Consider the following 20,190-nt stretch of genomic DNA (forward strand, 5'->3'; position numbering starts at 1 on the left):
CTCGACACTTTTAAGTTTAATCTTGAACCCTATGATTGTTTAGTATTACTATCATGTGTAATACCTACTACATGTTGTCTGAAATGCAGGGGAGTTTGGAATGAGGAGGTCCTTGGTGTACTTCCTGAAGCCCTCCTATTGGTCCAAACGCAGTAAGCGCTACGTTGAAGTGAACTCTGTGTACGATGCAGAGGCGAACGGCGCTCCTGCTGGGGACGAGTCAGTCGAGCCTGTTTCGCCGGAGTTCAGAGGGAAAGAGGCCATCCGGTAAGAGTCTGAACCTGCATATGAATCTCAGTTTGGATGCACATTTCTGTTGCAATAAGTGCTTCCTGGAAATGCAGTTTGTTACATTTCTGAGTAGGTTTCTACAGTTTTATGGCGGCTGCTTTTGTAGCACCATCATTTCACTTTGGACAGCAAAAAAGTCATGCTGTTTTAGCATACCATGCACAAACTGTCTAAATCTATATAGGGCTGTGGGCGATATGGAGAAAATCAGATATCACGATATTCTTAAATTTAGATTATTTTTTGGGCATATTTAGGCCTTTATTTGCAGGACAGCTGAGGACTTGAAAGGGGGAATGACATGCTGCAAAGGGCCGCAGGTCTGAGTCGAACCCGGGCCCGCTGCGTCGAGGAGTAAACCTCTATAAATGGGCGCCTGCTCTACCAACTGAGCTATCCGGGCGCCCGACATATCACGATATCCTTGACCAAATACATCAATGTCGATATTGTAGGGTTGAAAATTGGTGCTTTTACAAAATAATTTTTTTACAATGAGATTTGAGATAAATCATCATCAATAATGTGGTAAACAAGTGAAATAATAAAGAAAAAGTAACATGTTGTTTTTTTTTCAGCTCTAAACTGACTATGCTTACATGCATGTACAAAATATAGTGTGAGGTTAACCCTTGTGTTGTCTTAGTGTCAAATTTGACCAATTTACTAAATTTCTATATCAGAAATATGAGTTTCTTTTAACTACCCAATTGTAATTACCCAAAAATAACACTGATGATTCCATACAGCGTGCTTCGCAAGTACAACAACAGATCAGATCTCTACTTACAGTGAATTTTAAGGTGTTTGATAAAAAAAATTTGCATTTGAAATTTGTTATATCCTGACTAAACTTTGACATATACCCTTCTGTGATGATCCTTCCTTTAATAATAGTCTAAATAATTCATAATTTCTGCTTTTTTAACTCAAGAATTACTTCCTAGAAATGTCGTTTATTGACCATGAATTCCAAAAATAGGTGTAAAACTAGTAATAAGTTGGTGTTGTTGGTGTTTATACATGGGAATGGGAAAAAAAGTGTTATAAACGTCAAAAAATGCGCTAAAAACAGTGTCAAAAGTGTCGACAAAAAGGTCAGAAAAAGTGTTGATGTTCAGGTTTGACCCAGCGAGTGCGTGGTCGAGTGGAAGAGCCAACACAAGGGTTTAAACAAATCTGCAATTTCTCAAATGATATTCCCTCAAAATGTTTCACAGCAAATTTTCTGAGAAAATTCAGTTGGTACATGCTTGTTGTTATCAATTTAGACAATGTCATTGTATATCACGACATCTCGATATATGATTTCATCACGATATGATTCCATTGAAAGATGATAAATTAACATATCTAATTATTGCCCAGCCCTATGTCTAAAATATCCATTCAGAGGATGAGCCCTTTTTGACACTGAAGCATGAGGAGAGAAATGAAGGCTTGGAGAGTTTCCAGGCTCCGTTAAAGCCGAGGGGACTGTCCTGTAAGATGACCGCTGCTCCTCATTCTGACACTGCTTCTGTGTTTACACTTAGTGGCGAAAAAAATAATAATTCTTGATTGCTCCTGTGCCTCTTTCTCCGGCAGCATCAATAACATCCAGAAAGTGTACAAAGAGAAGGGCAACGTGGTGGAGGCTCTCAGAGGTGAGTCCTGAACACTTTGACATGATTGGTTCCTTTTTAAAGGCTTCTTAATTAGCAGATGTTGTGATTTGTTCTCACAGTGTCCACTTACTGTGGAAGGGCCTAAAAAATATTCATTTAAAAAAAAGTTAATTTCATTTGTGAAGCTTTTAATATCTCTTGCTCCATTTAGAGAGGAAAAAAAAAACTGTGTGCAAAGCTATAATCAAAATGTAATTTTAGTCAGAGGCTACAATGCAAAACTGTGGTTAAGCAGAGAGAATAGACTGTTTTCCTTTTTAAGATTAGTCATGAAAAATCAATCTGCATGGATTGCCTGCAAGTTTTCATTTTGATTAAGTAGAAAAATGGTTTTCATCGTGTCCCATGGTGGATCTAATTTGTTTTATTCCCTTCTAGTCTGTTTCCCATGCCTGCACTGGAACGTCAATGCTGCAACAATATGCTGTCCAGCCCAACTGTGTGTCTGTTCGTATGTTAATGCGCATTTTCTGATTCCACGGTGCTGTCCCTCTCTTCCTTTACATCCCCTCCCCAGGTTTGACGTTTGACATCTACGAGGACCAGATCACGGCTTTGCTGGGACACAGCGGGGCCGGAAAGACCACCCTCATGAACATCCTGTGTGGCATCTGCCCGCCCACTAACGGCTCGGCCACCATCTACAACTCCCCCGTAGCAGAGATCGCAGACGGGCCTGAAATGAAGCAGCTGGTGGGAATTTGCCCCCAGTTCAACATCATCTTTGATGTGCTCACTGTGGAGGAGCACCTCAGGATATTCGCAGCCATCAAAGGGATCCCGCCCTCCAACATCGATGCTGAGGTAATTAGGGCTGCAATTAACGATTATTTTAATTGTTGAATTGTCGGTTATTTTCTCCATTAATGGATTAGTTGTTGGGTCTCTAAAATGTCAGAAAATGGTGAAAATGTGGATCAGTGTTTCCCATAAAAGCCCAAGATGACGTCCTCAAATGTCTTGTTTTGTCCAGAACTCAAAGATATTCAGTTTACTGTCACAAAGGAGAGAAGACACTACAACATATTCACATTTAACAAGCTGCAATCTGAGAAGTTTTTACTTTTCTTTCATAAAAAATCACTCAATGATACGATTAACAAAATAGTTTGCAATTCATTTAATAGTTGATAACTAGTCGATTGATCATTGCAGCTCTAGATGTGATGATCTAAACTAGCCTGGTTGACCCCAGACCCTTCTCAGCTGTAACTGAGCGTGGGTCTGGGGAAGGTTCATTCACAGCCCATTTCCAAAGGGGTGTCACCAACGGACGCCGCCGAAATGCCTCTGGGCGCAATTGGGTAGTCCTTCAACCAATCAGACCAACGATCCGGCTGACATAACAGCGACAGCAGCATCAACAGGTGGTGGAGCTTCGGTGGCCGTCATGTTGAATATAAACAAAAAGCTGCTCGCCGTCGCTGTGCTATTGTCATTGTGTAAAGCCCCCCTCAACGGTTGTGATCGGTGCCTCGATTTGGAAAAATTGGAAATGGGCTTGAATGGGCTCGTGGCCAGACGGACTTGCAGAGCAAATCTCAAATATGCCAGAAGCTTGTCAGGGTTTTCCCAGGGAAGATCTAAACACTTCTCTGTCTCTGTTGGTTTTGTTTCAAGGCCTATTTTGTTCAACTTTTTGTCCAAAATAGTTTAAATGCATGATCATAGATGGCTCATTCAAAAATGCAGTGTGAGATTGACCCCCTCCCCCCACAATAGGTTACCAAGGTGCTGAAGGATCTGGACTTGGAGAAAATCATGACTGCTCAGGCCAAGAATCTGAGCGGAGGCCAAAAGAGGAAACTCTCCGTGGGTATCGCCATTCTCGGAGATCCTAAGGTACTTGGAGCGAGTGCTTTATACCATTAATCATTTCCTTGAATTTGATTTTATGTGTATCCTGGTCTCACTCTGCCTCTAGTTATCAGTAATTCTCCCACCAGTCCTAGCAGTATAACCGCTTGGGTCCATTCTGAGCAGTCGGCATCAGGGTTGGGTATCGTTTGGATTTTTTCCGATACCGGTGCTACCCCGATACCTTTTTTAAAACCGTGCCAATGCCTGAACCGACACTTTTAAAAAGATTTAAATAACTTTGATTGCACCACGAGGCTGGTGAGGCGACTTTCAAGTAAACCTACCATCTGTGTTGTTTTTCCGACAGCAGCAGCAGACTGTTGGAAGTCCCGCTGTTGGAGTCCTCTTCAGTGAAATACAGTCACACAGACACACAGTCGCACCGTTTAGCTGTCAGCATTTTGACAGTGTTTAATCCAGCTGCTAGCTAACGGTAGGCTAACGTTACCATGCTGTCAAGTGTAGTGTTAACTAGCGCCACGTGCAGTGGTGGAATGTAACCAAGTAACAGTACTCAAGTACTGTACTTAAAGGAGAACTCTGGGCAATTTTTACGTTAATATTGATCGCTATAAATATGTAAGTACTGTTGATAGCAAAAAAACAAACATCAGAATCGGTCTTAGCAAACTGGAGTTGCTGCAGCTAATGCCCATAACTCCCAGTTAGCTAAAACTGTAGTTTTGGGGGCATAACAAAGAGTGCCTTTGAGCCTCTTAACAGACACAAAATGCAATTAAAATGTTTGTGCAACATGAACAGGGCTCTTACGTGACAACAAGATGCGTTTTCAACTCCTACCTCCTGCCGGTTGCTAGCTCGCCGTGCTAGCTGGTAGCTGCCGTCCGGGAGGGAGTGCGTTCAGCCAGGCAGGCTTCTGTGATAATCCACATGCAGCAGTTCCGTGTGTATTTGTAGCATATATATCCATCTTGTGTGTGATCCATCTGGCGTTGATGAGTAGGAGTATTGGCAGTGGCGATCTGCGTGTTAGTTTCGGCCGGTGTCCCTACTTCTGCTTCCTCCCCGCCCTCCTCGCTTGCCGCGGCGAACAACAATCCAATGAGCCCCCGCTGGTCTGGTGGATGTCCTCCAGAAAGCCGTTGGTGCCTTTCGCGGCGAAAAAGTAAATCACATCGGCATCATTGAGCCAATAAGCATGCAGCATGCTTCTACCAAGATCTAATAATGCTGCTGATTGGCTAACGTTAGACGTCGTAGAGACACGCAGGAAAAACTCGACGTTACACAGAGACGGGGCTCACGTAGTAGGAGCTGATAAATAAAGGATTTGTGCCGTAATGTGCAGTGTTGTAATTCATTATTATTATTATTATTATTATTATTGAATTTAAAAAAAATTGGTATCGACAACCGTATCGTTCAGGAACCGGTATACAAGTCACGGTATTGGTATCAGTATCAAAGTTTTTTTTGAACGTTATACAGTCCTAAATGAGGCACTGAAATCTGCGTTTTGGTCCGGTAGATACCGGTCGTTAAGGTACCGGTGCCGTATTAGCACAGGGTCTCGGTATCCAACCTTGGTCTGCATCGTGTTTGCTCCCATCAGATCCTGCTCTTGGATGAGCCCACAGCGGGCATGGACCCCTGCTCCAGACACCAGGTGTGGTCGCTGCTGCAGAGCCGCCGAGCCGGCAGAGTCACGGTCCTCAGCACCCACTACATGGACGAGGCGGACATTCTTGCCGGTAAGAACTCTGTCGGTTACATAACCGGCACCGAAACCATTAGGCAGAAATCTTCCCATCTTAGAAATGAAAACGTTTAGAAAGAGACTTCAGATACAGTATTAGGGGAACACTAATTTCTATATAAAAGAGACTTCAGATACAGTATTAGGGGACCACTAAGGTCTATATAAAAGAGACTTCAGATACAGTATTAGGGGACCACTAAGGCCTATATAAAAGAGACTTCAGATACAGTATTAGGGGACCACTAAGGTCTATATAAAAGAGACTTCAGATACAGTATTAGGGGACCACTAAGGTCTATATAAAAGAGACTTCAGATACAGTATTAGGGGACCACTAAGGTCTATATAAAAGAGACTTCAGATACAGTATTAGGGGACCACTAAGGCCTATATAAAAGAATCTTCAGATACAGTATTAGGGGACCACTAAGGTCTATATAAAAGAGACTTCAGATACAGTATTAGGGGACCACTAAGGCCTATATAAAAGAGACTTCAGATACAGTATTAGGGGACCACTAAGGCCTATATAAAAGAAACTTCAGATACAGTATTAGGGGACCACTAAGGTCTATATAAAAGACACTTCAGATACAGTATTAGGGGACCACAAAGGCCTACATAAAAGAGACTTCAGATACAGTATTAGGGGACCACTAAGGTCTATATAAAAGAGACTTCAGATACAGTATTAGGGGACCCCTAAGGTCTATATAAAAGAGACTTCAGATACAGTATTAGGGGACCACTAAGGTCTATATAAAAGAGACTTCAGATACAGTATTAGGGGACCACTAAGGTCTATTTAAAAGACACTTCAGATACAGTATTAGGGGACCACTAAGGTCTATATAAAAGACACTTCAGATACAGTATTAGGGGACCACTAAGGTCTATATAAAAGACACTTCAGATACAGTATTAGGGGACCACTAAGGTCTATATAAAAGAGACTTTAGGTACAGTATTAGGGGACCATTTAAGGTTTATATAAAAGCATCCAAAAAGCAGCATGTCATAGGACGTTTAAATTCTGCTCCTAGAAATTAGGAATAAGCTACTTCAAGGTGTTAATCTTTAGTGCCAATTTTCTCCAGTTTTTCCATTTATAGTGAAGCTTTGAAGACATAGTTTCTAGCCCACTTCAGTTTCACTGTGTCACAGAATTTGTTGTTGTTGTTAAGCACAGATGCTTTTTTTTCTTCTTCAGATCGCAAAGCTGTGATCTCTCAGGGACAGCTGAAGTGCGTCGGCTCTTCTCTGTATCTCAAGATCAAGTGTGGTGTTGGATATCATCTCAGGCGAGTAGATTTTACGTCCCTGGTGGTAGTTTATTGTTTCAGCTGCTACAAGTCACAGACCAGTGAGCCATTTTTGGATATTTAAAAATCTTAGTTGCCCATTGGTGAACTATTTTATAGATGGCCTGATAAATTCATGAAATCCTGTATGAATCCTACAAAAGACAAACAAAACATTGAGGACAATTGGGGACTTAAATCCCTTTTACTGTAACAGAGTGAAGAAACTAGAAACATTTAAGAAGCTGGAATCGGAGAATTCTTTTTTTTTTCTTTTTTTTCTTTTCATAAAAAGTATTCAAACTGATTAATTGATTATCAAAAACGTTGATTATTTTAATAGTTGATAACTAATCAGTTAATCTTTGCAGCTCTAGTAACAATATACTTAAAGAATAATTCAACAGATTTTACTACAATGTATTGAGCACTTTATTTAAATACATATATATAATATATTTGTCTATGTTATTTATTTATTATAGGATATTATGGTTTGCATTTGTGGGGGGGTTGTGTCTATATGTGTTATTAACGGGTATGGATTTTCCTGCTATGAAAGCTTTGTTTTTTGTCTAATGAGCACACTGCACCAAATTCCTAGCAACTTAGTTGCATGGCAATAAAGTATTGAATCTCAAAGTATTGACTCTTGATTCTGAGACTTTATAACACTCTTAACAACCTATGTCAGCCACATATAGGTCTTTATTTAACTAGTCTCTTTTCCTCCCACGTAGAATGTCTATCAACGACGGATGTGAAGCTGAAAATATCACGGCGCTGATCACGCAGCACGTTCCCAAGGCTACGTTGTCCCGCCAGCACAAGGCAGAGTTGACCTTCACGCTGCCCTTTGAGAGCATTGACACATTTTCAGGTCAGATCACACTATCTTTGTACATTTTATTTGCCAAGTATACTTACATACACAAGGAATTTGACTTTGGTAGGTGTTAACTCTATACATTCAACAAATAGACATGTAGTAGTAAACATTCAGTAGACAAATAGTAATATAGAAACATACTATACAATAGAGAAAACAATATACATATGGGCACATAACATAATATACAAATAAGGCATAATATCAAGACAAGTACACACGGAGTGGGATGTAAAGTGCAAAAAGTAACAGTGCAGAGTAGTGTGCCAGATGCATATTGGAATGATAAGTATGTAATGTGTAGAGAAGTGGGTGAGTGGCCAAAGTGGGGATGACCCCATTTAGCTTCCTCTGACTGCCAGCTAGGACTGGGCGATATGGAGAAAATCAGATACCACGATATTCTTGACCAAATACCTCGATATCGATATTGCAGCGATATTCTATGGTTGATAATTGGTGCTCTAACAAAATATCTTCCCACTTAGATTTTAGATAAGAAGTTAGATAAGTAATTGGATGTAATGTAATGTGGATATAATGTCTAAGTGGGGTAAAGGCAAATAGAACAGCTAGAACAGTCTGGTAAGTTCAGAAAAGTACATCACTTTACTGTAACGCAGCCTTTAAAACCAGGAAAAGACACCACTTATGTCATATCACGATATTACGATATCCAAAATCTAAGACGATATCTAGTCTCCTATCACGATATCGATGTAACATCGCTATATTGCCCAGCTCTACTGCCAGCCCTCTCTCGGTCTACACAAACCCTACCAACACAAATGCTAAAGCAATGACTCATTTTTGACTGTTAACTGTAGCAAGTGCTTATTATTAATATGTCATTCATAGGCTTGTTCTCGGAGCTCGACAGTCAACCCAAACTGGGAATTGCCAACTATGGGGTTTCCATGACAACACTGGAGGATGTGTTTCTTCGTTTGGAGTCCGAGGCTGAAGTGGACCAAGCTGGTGAGTGTGTTACCAAAACAGCGTTGCATAAAGAAAATCCCAGACTACTTCCTAATTCAATAAAATGACCGTCTGTATAGTGTTTCCTTTAGGATGTATTTTTTTGCAGTGGGGGCAGGTCTGTCCGAACAACAGCCCCCACAATGGGCCCAATAACCTCTGAATAGTTCTACTTGTTAAATTGCAATGTGACCAGCAGGATAATTTAAAAGGCAACCGCGACTACATTGTCCTATTTCTGATACCGTGGCGGCAGATATTTTGCCACTACAAAATCCACATAGAGGAAACACTGCTTTGTGTTTAATGTCTTCAGACTAAAGGTGGACTGGGGTGATGCTTTTGTCCCGATTTGATTCTTTCACGATACAGATGCAGACGGTGCCGATTGGATTTGTGTTGCAATTTTCATTCATTGCGATTCGATAGTATTGAGTGTTGCAATTTTCTTTTCCTGCTAGAGACAATATATCAGGAGACATTTCTAAAAATGAAATGGTTTTCTAAGAAGAATTCACATCACGTGTCAGTCAGTCTGACATTTATTTCATTTCTAAAGAAGAACATCACATGGATTTTCTGCTTCCAGTCTGTTTTGCAGGAAACGGATATGATGTAGTAGACATCGGCGGTACGGTATAACCAATAATATTTAGGTCAATCATTGGTTAAAAAAAGAAAAAGAATTAGATTAAATAAAAATTAAAAAATATAGATTCTGGGGAAATCACAATTAGAGCTGTAATGTTTCCAAATATTGCTTTACAATTGATTATCTCAGAAAAAATTGCAATTAACATTATACTGTAATTGTCTCTTTCAGTCAAATTTAAAGATATTTATTTATTTATTTATTTATTTATTTATTTATTTATTTATTCATTTATTATTTACTTTTTCAAACAAATTAAAGCTTTGAATGAATCCTAGGATCCATCTTTTGGTTATATATTGAACCGTCATGTGACCGAGGTAATGTAATAACACAAGTACACCGCCTATGAAGTAAACAACGGCTCTTTATTATCATAAAACTTTCTTAAATGAATGCCCTTGTGGGGGGAGGGGCTTAGGAGACTGTTTTGGGCTTTACCTGAAAGGGGGGAGGGACTGAGAAGTTGTTGATGTTCACATTTTTGGGCTAAGTCCTGGATCTTCTCAATGTTACCTACTGCACCTTTAAGCAAAGAAACGGCGATTACTTACTTACTTACTTAAAAAATATTGCGATTAGACAATTATGTAATAATTGTTACATTCCTCATCACGATACATACAAGAATAGATTTTTCTTCCCCACCCCTAGACTACAGTGTGTTTAATCGGGAGCAGACCGAGGATGAATGTGACAACGCCTCTCTGGACGACACAGACCAGCGGCTGCTGACCTTCTCAGACAGCCAATCGGACGTGGTGTCGGGTCACGCTCTGTGGCAGCAGCAGTTCAGCACCGTGGCCTGGCTGCACATGCTCAACATGCGCCGGGAGAGGAAGGCCTTTGTTTACACGTGAGTGTTCAGAGACAAAACCATTCTTGAAAACGAGATCCAGTTTCGGGACTGAGACACTGAGCTTGTTGTCAGACATGACCCTGTACACAAAATAGCTTTTTTACAAATGTAGTCGTAAAATTACAGCAAATTAGGGATTGACCGATACTCGTTGTTCAAGGCCGATACTGATTATTAGTAGTTAATAAAACCAATATTTGGAACCGATATGCATATACAGTGAAAATGAAAATCTTTTAAGTCAAAATTAGGTTTTTGGAATGTTACAAACTCCAACACAAAACTTTGTTTAAAGGCTTTAAAGGATAACTACTGCTTTTTTGCATTGTAAGTTAATAGGACAGTTGTCCAGCTTGTATTTACCTTCACAAAAGTGCTCGTTTTGCTGCTGACAGGCTCAGATTAATATTCTAAGTGTCTGACAACTTTATGGGAAGGAATTCTGAGGAGGTCGACCTTTCTGTTAAAGAGTAAGATCCTTTTTTTGAACATCAAAACATCCACGAAATTGCGTTCGCTAAACCCATCAGACTCCATGTAAATGAACGGTCATTTTTGTATCGTAAAAATACACTTCATTCAAAGTCGACAGAAACAAAATAAATCTATGAAAAGCGGTTTTGGGTTGTCTTTCCACTTTTCCAACCATCACAAGTCTAGTTTTGGTTGAAATAAACACATAGTTTACTGATTTACATGTGAAAATATGTTGGCTCTATACACGCTAAAAGTATTCTTCTCTCTGGTGGGTTTAGCTCTAGCGACCTCAGAGCTTTTTCTGGTTCAACAGAAAGGTCTCAAAGAGGTTTTAAAGGTCTATCTTTGAAGGGATCCTTTCTGTAATGTTGTCAGACACTTAGAATATTAATCTGAGTCTGTCCGTGGGAAAAACGGCACTTTTAGTGGACCAAATTGGCGAGGCACATTTGCCCCATTGGGTTAACGTTACATTGCAGCCCGGTTTGTGGCTGCCGGTCAAGCGTTCAAGCTTAATACTGGTCCAGTTTCAAAGATTGTTGTTTCTATCGGTCACTTACCCTTTGAGCAATCATTTAATAAATTTGAAACTTTCAACACAATACCCAGTAACAGACAGTCCGATAGTGTTGTGGGCGGGACATTAAGTCAGACTCAGTGGTGAGTGAAACCGAAGCAGAGGGACAGACACAGAGCTGTATTTTTTAATTCAATAACCTTATCGGTTATCAGGCAAATAATCGGTGATAGACCGATAATCGGTCTATCACTAATGCAAATATTTCATTTGCTAACATGAACTTCCTAATCAAGTAACCGGACATTCAAATATATTATCCTCATAGAATATGAAGACAGCTGATCAGATATCTGATTGAAATAAATTGATGGATCTACAGCATATTGTGCTGGATTATAAAGAATCTGCACTTGTGTGTTGTGATTGTCCCGTCTCTCTAACCCTCACCCCCTCCATTCTCCTGCAGCCTGACCTTGTTCTTGGTGTTTGTTGCTGCTGTGCTGGTCCTATCTCTGGCCACAGGAAACATCCAGATACACTCCCCGGGCCGTCAGTTTCTGCCCGTTTACCTCCTCAAAAGGAACCAGTCGCCACGGAGATACGCCACCAGCCTCCTGGTTCAGAACTCCACAGGTGAGTCCACTTGAGATTTTCTAAAGGAAAAGATTTTGTCTTGTTCCTGGGAGGCTACCAGCTGATAGGTTCATGTTTTCAGGTTTTTTTTTTTTTTTTTTAAATAAGATGTCCTCTCAATTAGACTTCAGATCTCATTTCTGTCAGAAAGTGCTTCATGCTGTAAATATTGTGATGGGATACTAACTGCTGTACAACAGTTAACTTACACTGCAACGGGAATCGATAAGAATTGTCCCACGGGTGCAATTGTAACCGACCTCCTTGACGATGACCCTCTGAATAATCATTTACTCTCACTCCATTCTCTCCGTTTTGAACTGCTCTGGCCCCGATCAGACAGAGCACACTTTAGAAGCCTGGCGTGGCTTTTTGGAATTGTATTCAATGAAAGAAAAGTGTTTTTGCTACCTGTTTTTGAACTGCCTCGGGTTGTTTTGCAGAAGCGCCCTGAATGCCTCGATTTGAAAAAACTTCAACTCAGAGCGGGGAAAAAATGCCCGACCGTCATTTAACTCCACTGCGAAGTAATGGTTGGCTGAGGACAGGGGTTTTGATGGTGGCCTAGCAAGAACAAAAAAAAAATGAAGCAACTGGTCTGATGTTTTCAACAAGAAAAGCTGTGTGCGCTCTCTCTGATAGTTTTTCTTGCATGTGGGTCAGCAATGCTTTTTTCTTGTGCCAACAGGCTCTGATATTTCTGACTTCATCCACAACCTGGAGTCTCAGGACATCCAAGTGGATATGATGAAACACAGCGACTACATGTCCGCAGCTCCCCACAGCGCCGCCATCAACGTCACAGGATCCAGCAAGGTCATTTATTTATTATTGGACAGATTGAATTTAGTTTTTGATACCAGATATTTGATGAAACAGGAGAGAGAGCATCAGATGTGGGCTCACCTCCACCTACTGTTGACGTGGTGTTCTCAGATGAAGGGCTCTTTGTTTGAGTGCTGCCGAGTCCTCCAACAGAGTGCATTATATTTAGATGGAGTGGAGTTCAACTGTCAAGATGTGGCACTCTTTAACACTTTGGTTTCTGTCTGTGAACAGGGTTTCAGATACAGTGTCGCGTTCAACAGCACCACCGTTCACTCCTTACCCATGGCTGTCAATATACTAAGCAACGCTCTTCTGAAAGGTCTGAATGGTACTAAACCGATCAGAACCTGGACCAAACCATTTGATTATGTGAGTATTCGTTAGTTATTGTATCTATCCTGTTTTCCCTGTGCCATTTTAAATAAATTAAATGTTTCCATTGTGACACCCCTCAGCAAATCCCGGATGCCATGTCCTACGCTCTGGTTTACATAGAGGCCATCATACTGGGAATGCTTGCAGCTGGAATGCCTGCGTATTTCGCAATGGACCACACTCGAGACCGAGAGGTAATGTCTGAGTTACCAATAATCATTTCATTTCACAAAGGGAAGAAATATTGCACTTCACTGCACGGACACACACAGCTTTGACTAAGTTGGTTCATTTCTAAATTTGGAGTTGTAACTATATTTTTATACCAAAAAAAAGACAGAGAGAGAGGAGTGAATTTACTGCAAAGGGCTCTATATAGGGAAATGCATCATGCACTCCTTCCCTGACATGCATCATTTTTAAAGAATGTTTTTGTGGCACTTGGACAGCTTTATTGGACAGTTTTAAGAAGCAGAGAGCAGCAGGACCCATGAAAGAAGGGGATCACATATGACAGAAGTACGTCATGTTTATGTGATTTGTGTTAGATACAGTCGCCAGAAGATTCGGTACATTGGTCCCCCTCCTCTAGTGCACAAAGCAACTCATAGCAATTAGTTAGATTATTTTCTTTCTATTCCTCTGCCGTGTCCGTTACTGCTGGCTTTCCCAAAGATTCCTGGTCCTGATTAGTACGGCTGGGTACTTGTCAAAACGATTCGATTCTATATTTCTCTATGAATTTCAGTTACCATACCAGTTTAACTTGGATATAAAAAGGATTCTCAGAGAACTTCTGCGGTAAATTGTACAAGCAAGAAGCAACCCTCAAATATGTTTTATAATGCTCCATGTTGATGTTTACATTAACAATTGACCCCCAAAAAGTTAGGTTAAAGTACTTTTTACTTATACATCCATGGTGAAAAGGGATATATTCAAAGATCGATTTCTGAATTTTGGAGAATCGATTATTTTAACAAAGCCCTGGCAAGAAACCCAATCGGGCTTCTCGACTTCTGGATCAGCTCACTCAATCAAAGATCGATTTGAATTGGAGAACTGATCATTTTAACCCAGCCCTACTGATTTATTAATGTAATAATACATTAAATATATTGGTCCATATCTTCATCTGTGTGTATATTTGCCTGTTTTCTTTTCTCCCCTCAGATCAAGTGTCGCTCTACGCTGCGTATCTCCGGTCTGTTGCCGTCAGCCTACTGGTGCGGCCAGGCCGCCGTGGACATCCCCTTCTACTACCTCATCCTCTGCTCCATGAGCACCGTCCTCTTCTCCTTCCACTCTGGGAACCTGCTCACGTCCAGCAACCTCACCGCTGTGGTCCGTACTGCCGTTTACACGGGATGGCTCGCGCATACATCACACAAGATTATTATTATACAGTTGTGCTCATATTTTAATTCCAAAGGACAAGGGAACTTTATCAGGATGCATGGTATCCTGGATCCATGAAATAACTGGCCTTTCAAAATAAACATCTGCCTGCCTCTATGGGAATTTAACATAGGGGTGGACTGACTTATGCCCCCTGTGTTTTAAGGAAGAACATTTATTTATTTACGATACATTATTCATTCACAAAGAAAATTCGTGTCCTTCAAGGTTGGAGTTTTCCTCATTTTTGTATTAAAGGCATTAAGATCAATTTCCAACAGATGTTTTTTTGTTTCCTCTTTGTAGTCAACTTTAGCATGGGTATGTAAACTTATGAGCACAACTGTATGTACCACCCCTTGGTTAAAAAAAAAAATTATCTTAATTTCTGAATAAAGGACTCCCTCTTCATTCCATCTTTTTGATTAAGCCGCTAAACATTTTAAAAATCAAAACCAAATTCATGATGCATTAATATTAGATTAATATTGATGTAGTCTATATACACAACATTCCACTTCCGGGATCGCATTGGTGCCGCCTGAAATTACTTATTTTCGGCCGGATGTCCGTCCCCCTTCCTCTGTCTCTGTGTTGGTGTTCTAACCTCCGGTGGATTTGTGAGGACTATGGTTAACTGCTCCTCAGATCTCTGCAGGGTAAAACCAGTAATAAACCAGAGCCCGTTTTTCTCCCATCCCAGAATGCTGTGTGGACTAGCCAGACCTTCCTCCACAGCGCTGCGGAGGAAGGTCTGGCAATGCGAGACTAATATTGCTGGTAATATTCATGAAAACTTAAAGAAGTCCCTTTTTCGTGACTTGTCTCCTCCCCTCTCTTAGGTCCTGTGTACTGTTGGCTTTGGTCCAGCCGTGATCCTCTTCGCTTATGTGTTTTCTTTCGGCTTTGCCCGAGTCCAGAGCAACAGAGATTTCTTCTCTGTCATCTCCATGATGGTAAGGCGGGATGCCATGTGTATACACAATGAAAATACACGTGTAACCAGCGTCCAAAACGTGAACTTCAAGCAGCACCATAAAATGTGTTCCTGAAATCCTTGAGATTAATACCTGTGATCACAATACCTAAAATAAGCAGTAACAGGGCTTATTATTTTGGCTGTACATTTGACGATACTGCAAGAGCTTCAGGTTTAGTTCAATTCTGGTCTATCTAATCATCGTCTTTTGGGTGTTATCTGACTGAGTGACTTATTTCTCAGGTGTGTGTGGTGTCAGCCTCGCTGGTTCAGTTGTCCTTTGTGAACGACAGCCCTGGTTTGACCAGAAACCTGCACAACGCCTTGTGTTTCTTCAACCCTCTTTACCCTCTTATGGGCTGCCTCAACTGCATCACCAAGGTAGGAGCTTCACCAGGGCAACCACTCAGTCCTTTCAGTGGTTTCTCTCTCTCTGCAGTTTTGTCTTAAAACATGCATACAGCTTTATTTCAGACCACATGATATGGAAGGGATGAACCCATTGAGAATTAACACCAACTTGCCAATGGTTCCATGCAGATTTTAGTTTATTTTAAGCCTCTTTTTTAAAAACATGGTTTTGGTTCTCTGGCTGCACATACTGTACTGTAGACTGTATGATTAAAGGCTAACTACCGATGGGAACAGCAATCTTTAACATTGGTCCAGTATTAAATGAGATCACTGCAGTCGACAGCGGTGAAACAAGCTACAGTGTAAGTTAATAGGGCAATTGTACATCTTGTATTTACCTTCACAAAAGTGCTTGTTTTGCCGCTGACAGGCTTAGGTGTTGGAACCAACCCATCCAGAGAAGCCTTTTCTATTGATTTATGGTATATTGCAAATACATTTTAACTTGTCCATATAGAATAGTTCAGGGTGCTTTCGTTGGACCATTAAAAGTAAGCTTGCGGAGATGTCAAAGTGCCAGCGGTTTCTTTTTAAGACAGTGGCTTCTATATGAGCAGGAGCCCCCTCACTGATGCTTTTTCCCCGTTTACAGGCAACCTTCCTCCCCTCTCTGTACGAGGAGAACTTCTTGTGGAAGAACCTGCTCATTGCGGTTGTAGCTGTATGTATCTAACTTTTTGCTACGTTCAGTAAATAGAGACTGCAGAATGTGTGTGTTCAGGCTTTTATTTTCTCATTTCTGTGCTCAGCCGTATCTCCAGTGCATCCTGCTGCTTTTCCTGCTCCGTTGGCTTGAGATCCGTTACGGTGGGAGGACGATGAAAAACGATCAGTTCTGCAGGTAATGATCAGATTTTAGGTCCTAACTCTGATCACACGCTCCCTCGTTATTACTTCTTTTTTTTAACATATAGGTTTGTTTCATGTATTTCACATGAACCGTTCAAGCTTCGTAGTCTGAATTGAGACTCGTGTCAGTTCAACTTCATGACATAATGATGGAAGATTCTTTTGCATTTTCAGGATCTCATCCAAGTCAAAGCCCAAAGTGGAGAAAAATCCAGAAGAGGCGCTGAACGAGGATGAGGATGTTCAGATGGAGAAGGCCAGAGTGAGGGAGGCCCTCACCTGCCAGTCCTGCGAAGACGTAAGTGGATATCTAATCTTCTGGTACAAGAAAATAAGGAGCTGTTGAATCTTGTCACAGCGGATGATCCAGATATGAGCCAGTTTACCTAAAGAGTTTTTGACTGAGCTTAAAGGGATGGTTTGGATATTTTTCAAGGGGGGTTGTTTTATCCATAGTCGGTGTGTTAGCTACAGTAGATGGTGAGTACCGACACGTAAGCTAAACAATGTACTGCTGTGGACGAGGGCAGCTGCTAAATGGATTTTAAAAACATCGAAATCAGTTGAAGTGTACGCTATATAGCCCTTTACGCTCTATAAAGCCACCAGACTTCTTTGTAAAAAAAAAAAAACCTCGCAGAACACGGGACTTGCTGCTCTACCGCTGCCTCCATCAGTTAGTTTAAAGGTCCCATGACATGCTGCTTTTTGGATGCTTTTATATAGGCCTTAGTGGTCCCCTAATACTGTATCTGAAGTCTCTTTTATATAGGCCTTAGTGGTCCCCTAATACTGTATCTGAAGTCTCTTTTATATAGGCCTTAGTGGTCCCCTAATACTGTATCTGAAGTCTCTTTTATATAGGCCTTAGTGGTCCCCTAATACTGTATCTGAAGTCTCTTTTATATAAACCTTAGTGGTCCCCTCATACTGTATCTGAAGTCTCTTTTATATAGGCCTTAGTGGTCCCCTAATACTGTATCTGAAGTCTCTTTTATATAGGCCTTAGTGGTCCCCTAATACTGTATCTGAAGTCTCTTTTATATAGACCTTAGTGGTCCCCTCATACTGTATCTGAAGTCTCTTTTATATAGGCCTTAGTGGTCCCCTAATACTGTATCTGAAGTCTCTTTTATATAGACCTTAGTGGTCCCCTCATACTGTATCTGAAGTCTCTTTTATATAGACCTTAGTGGTCCCCTAATACTGTATCTGAAGTCTCTTTTATATAGGCCTTAGTGGTCCCCTAATACTGTATCTGAAGTCTCTTTTATATAGACCTTAGTGGTCCCCTCATACTGTATCTGAAGTCTCTTTTTATATAGGCCTTAGTGGTCCCCTAATACTATATCTGAAGTCTCTTTTATATAGGCCTTAGTGGTCCCCTAATACTGTATCTGAAGTCTCTTTTATATAGACCTTAGTGGTCCCCTCATACTGTATCTGAAGTCTCTTTTATATAGGCCTTAGTGGTCCCCTAATACTGTATCTGAAGTCTCTTTTATATAGACCTTAGTGGTCCCCTAATACTATATCTGAAGTCTCTTTTATATAGACCTTAGTGGTCCCCTAATACTATATCTGAAGTCTCTTTTATATAGGCCTTAGTGGTCCCCTAATACTGTATCTGAAGTCTCTTTTATATAGACCTTAGTGGTCCCCTAATACTGTATCTGAAGTCTCTTTTATATAGGCCTTAGTGGTCCCCTAATACTGTATCTGAAGTCTCTTTTATATAGACCTTAGTGGTCCCCTCATACTGTATCTGAAGTCTCTTTTATATAGACCTTAGTGGTCCCCTAATACTGTATCTGAAGTCTCTTTTATATAGGCCTTAGTGGTCCCCTAATACTGTATCTGAAGTCTCTTTTATATAGACCTTAGTGGTCCCCTCATACTGTATCTGAAGTCTCTTTTTATATAGGCCTTAGTGGTCCCCTAATACTATATCTGAAGTCTCTTTTATATAGGCCTTAGTGGTCCCCTAATACTGTATCTGAAGTCTCTTTTATATAGACCTTAGTGGTCCCCTCATACTGTATCTGAAGTCTCTTTTATATAGACCTTAGTGGTCCCCTAATACTGTATCTGAAGTCTCTTTTATATAGACCTTAGTGGTCCCCAAATACTGTATCTGAAGTCTCTTTTATACAGACCTTAGTGGTCCCCATACATACGTATCTGAAGTCTCTTTTATATAGACCTTAGTGGTCCCCTCATACTGTATCTGAAGTCTCTTTTATATAGACCTTAGTGGTCCCCTCATACTGTATCTGAAGTCTCTTTTATATAGACCTTAGTGGTCCCCTCATACTGTATCTGAAGTCTCTTTTATACAGACCTTAGTGGTCCCCTAATACTGTATCTGAAGTCTCTTTTATATAGGCCTTAGTGGTCCCCTAATACTGTATCTGAAGTCTCTTTTTTATATAGACCTTAGTGGTCCCCTAATACTGTATCTGAAGTGTCTTTTATATAGGCCTTAGTGGTCCCCTAATACTGTATCTGAAGTCTCTTTTATATAGACCTTAGTGGTCCCCTAATACTGTATCTGAAGTGTCTTTTATATAGGCCTTAGTGGTCCCCTAATACTGTATCTGAAGTCTCTTTTATATAGACCTTAGTGGTCCCCTAATACTGTATCTGAAGTCTCTTTTTATATAGGCCTTAGTGGTCCCCTAATACTGTATCTGAAGTCTCTTTTATATAGGCCTTAGTGGTCCCCTAATACTGTATCTGAAGTCTCTTTTTATATAGGCCTTAGTGGTCCCCTAATACTGTATCTGAAGTCTCTTTTATATAGGCCTTAGTGGTCCCCTAATACTGTATCTGAAGTCTCTTTTATATAGGCCTTAGTGGTCCCCTAATACTGTATCTGAAGTCTCTTTTATATAGGCCTTAGTGGTCCCCTAATACTGTATCTGAAGTCTTTTTTATATAGGCCTTAGTGGTCCCCTAATACTGTATCTGAAGTCTCTTTTTATATAGACCTTAGTGGTCCCCTAATACTGTATCTGAAGTGTCTTTTATATAGGCCTTAGTGGTCCCCTAATACTGTATCTGAAGTCTCTTTTATATAGACCTTAGTGGTCCCCTAATACTGTATCTGAAGTCTCTTTTATATAGGCCTTAGTGGTCCCCTAATACTGTATCTGAAGTCTCTTTTATATAGACCTTAGTGGTCCCCTAATACTGTATCTGAAGTCTCTTTTATATAGGCCTTAGTGGTCCCCTAATACTGTATCTGAAGTCTCTTTTATATAGACCTTAGTGGTCCCCTAATACTGTATCTGAAGTCTCTTTCCTGAAATTCAGCCTTGGTGCAGAATTACAGCCACTAGAGCCAGTCCCACAATGAGCTTTCCTTAGGATGTGCCATTTCTGTGTCTGTAGCTTATGATAGAAGATTCCAGATCGGCCCATCTGAGCTTTCATTTTCTCAAAGGCAGAGCAGGATACCCAGGGCTCAGTTTACTCCTATCACTATTTCTAGCCACTGG

General features: G+C 40.6%; 1 protein-coding gene across 1 annotated transcript in view; it reads left to right on the forward strand.

The window, feature by feature from the left end:
• Positions 1–20,190, forward strand: part of abca5 (ATP-binding cassette, sub-family A (ABC1), member 5) — a 41,447-nt gene that overhangs the window by 13,708 nt on the left and 7,549 nt on the right. Inside the window, exons 10-28 of the mRNA XM_039788594.1 lie at positions 90–267; positions 1,879–1,937; positions 2,476–2,762; positions 3,681–3,800; positions 5,392–5,530; positions 6,749–6,839; positions 7,580–7,719; positions 8,587–8,706; positions 10,013–10,214; positions 11,681–11,847; positions 12,536–12,663; positions 12,907–13,044; positions 13,131–13,244; positions 14,224–14,394; positions 15,291–15,404; positions 15,671–15,808; positions 16,434–16,502; positions 16,591–16,682; positions 16,865–16,988. Coding sequence (XP_039644528.1) covers positions 90–267; positions 1,879–1,937; positions 2,476–2,762; positions 3,681–3,800; positions 5,392–5,530; positions 6,749–6,839; positions 7,580–7,719; positions 8,587–8,706; positions 10,013–10,214; positions 11,681–11,847; positions 12,536–12,663; positions 12,907–13,044; positions 13,131–13,244; positions 14,224–14,394; positions 15,291–15,404; positions 15,671–15,808; positions 16,434–16,502; positions 16,591–16,682; positions 16,865–16,988 — 2,591 coding nt within the window. The remainder of the gene's footprint in view (positions 1–89; positions 268–1,878; positions 1,938–2,475; positions 2,763–3,680; positions 3,801–5,391; positions 5,531–6,748; positions 6,840–7,579; positions 7,720–8,586; positions 8,707–10,012; positions 10,215–11,680; positions 11,848–12,535; positions 12,664–12,906; positions 13,045–13,130; positions 13,245–14,223; positions 14,395–15,290; positions 15,405–15,670; positions 15,809–16,433; positions 16,503–16,590; positions 16,683–16,864; positions 16,989–20,190) is intronic.

Source organism: Perca fluviatilis, chromosome 21, assembly GCF_010015445.1.
Source record: "Perca fluviatilis chromosome 21, GENO_Pfluv_1.0, whole genome shotgun sequence".
In the NCBI taxonomy this organism is placed as follows: domain Eukaryota; kingdom Metazoa; phylum Chordata; class Actinopteri; order Perciformes; family Percidae; genus Perca; species Perca fluviatilis.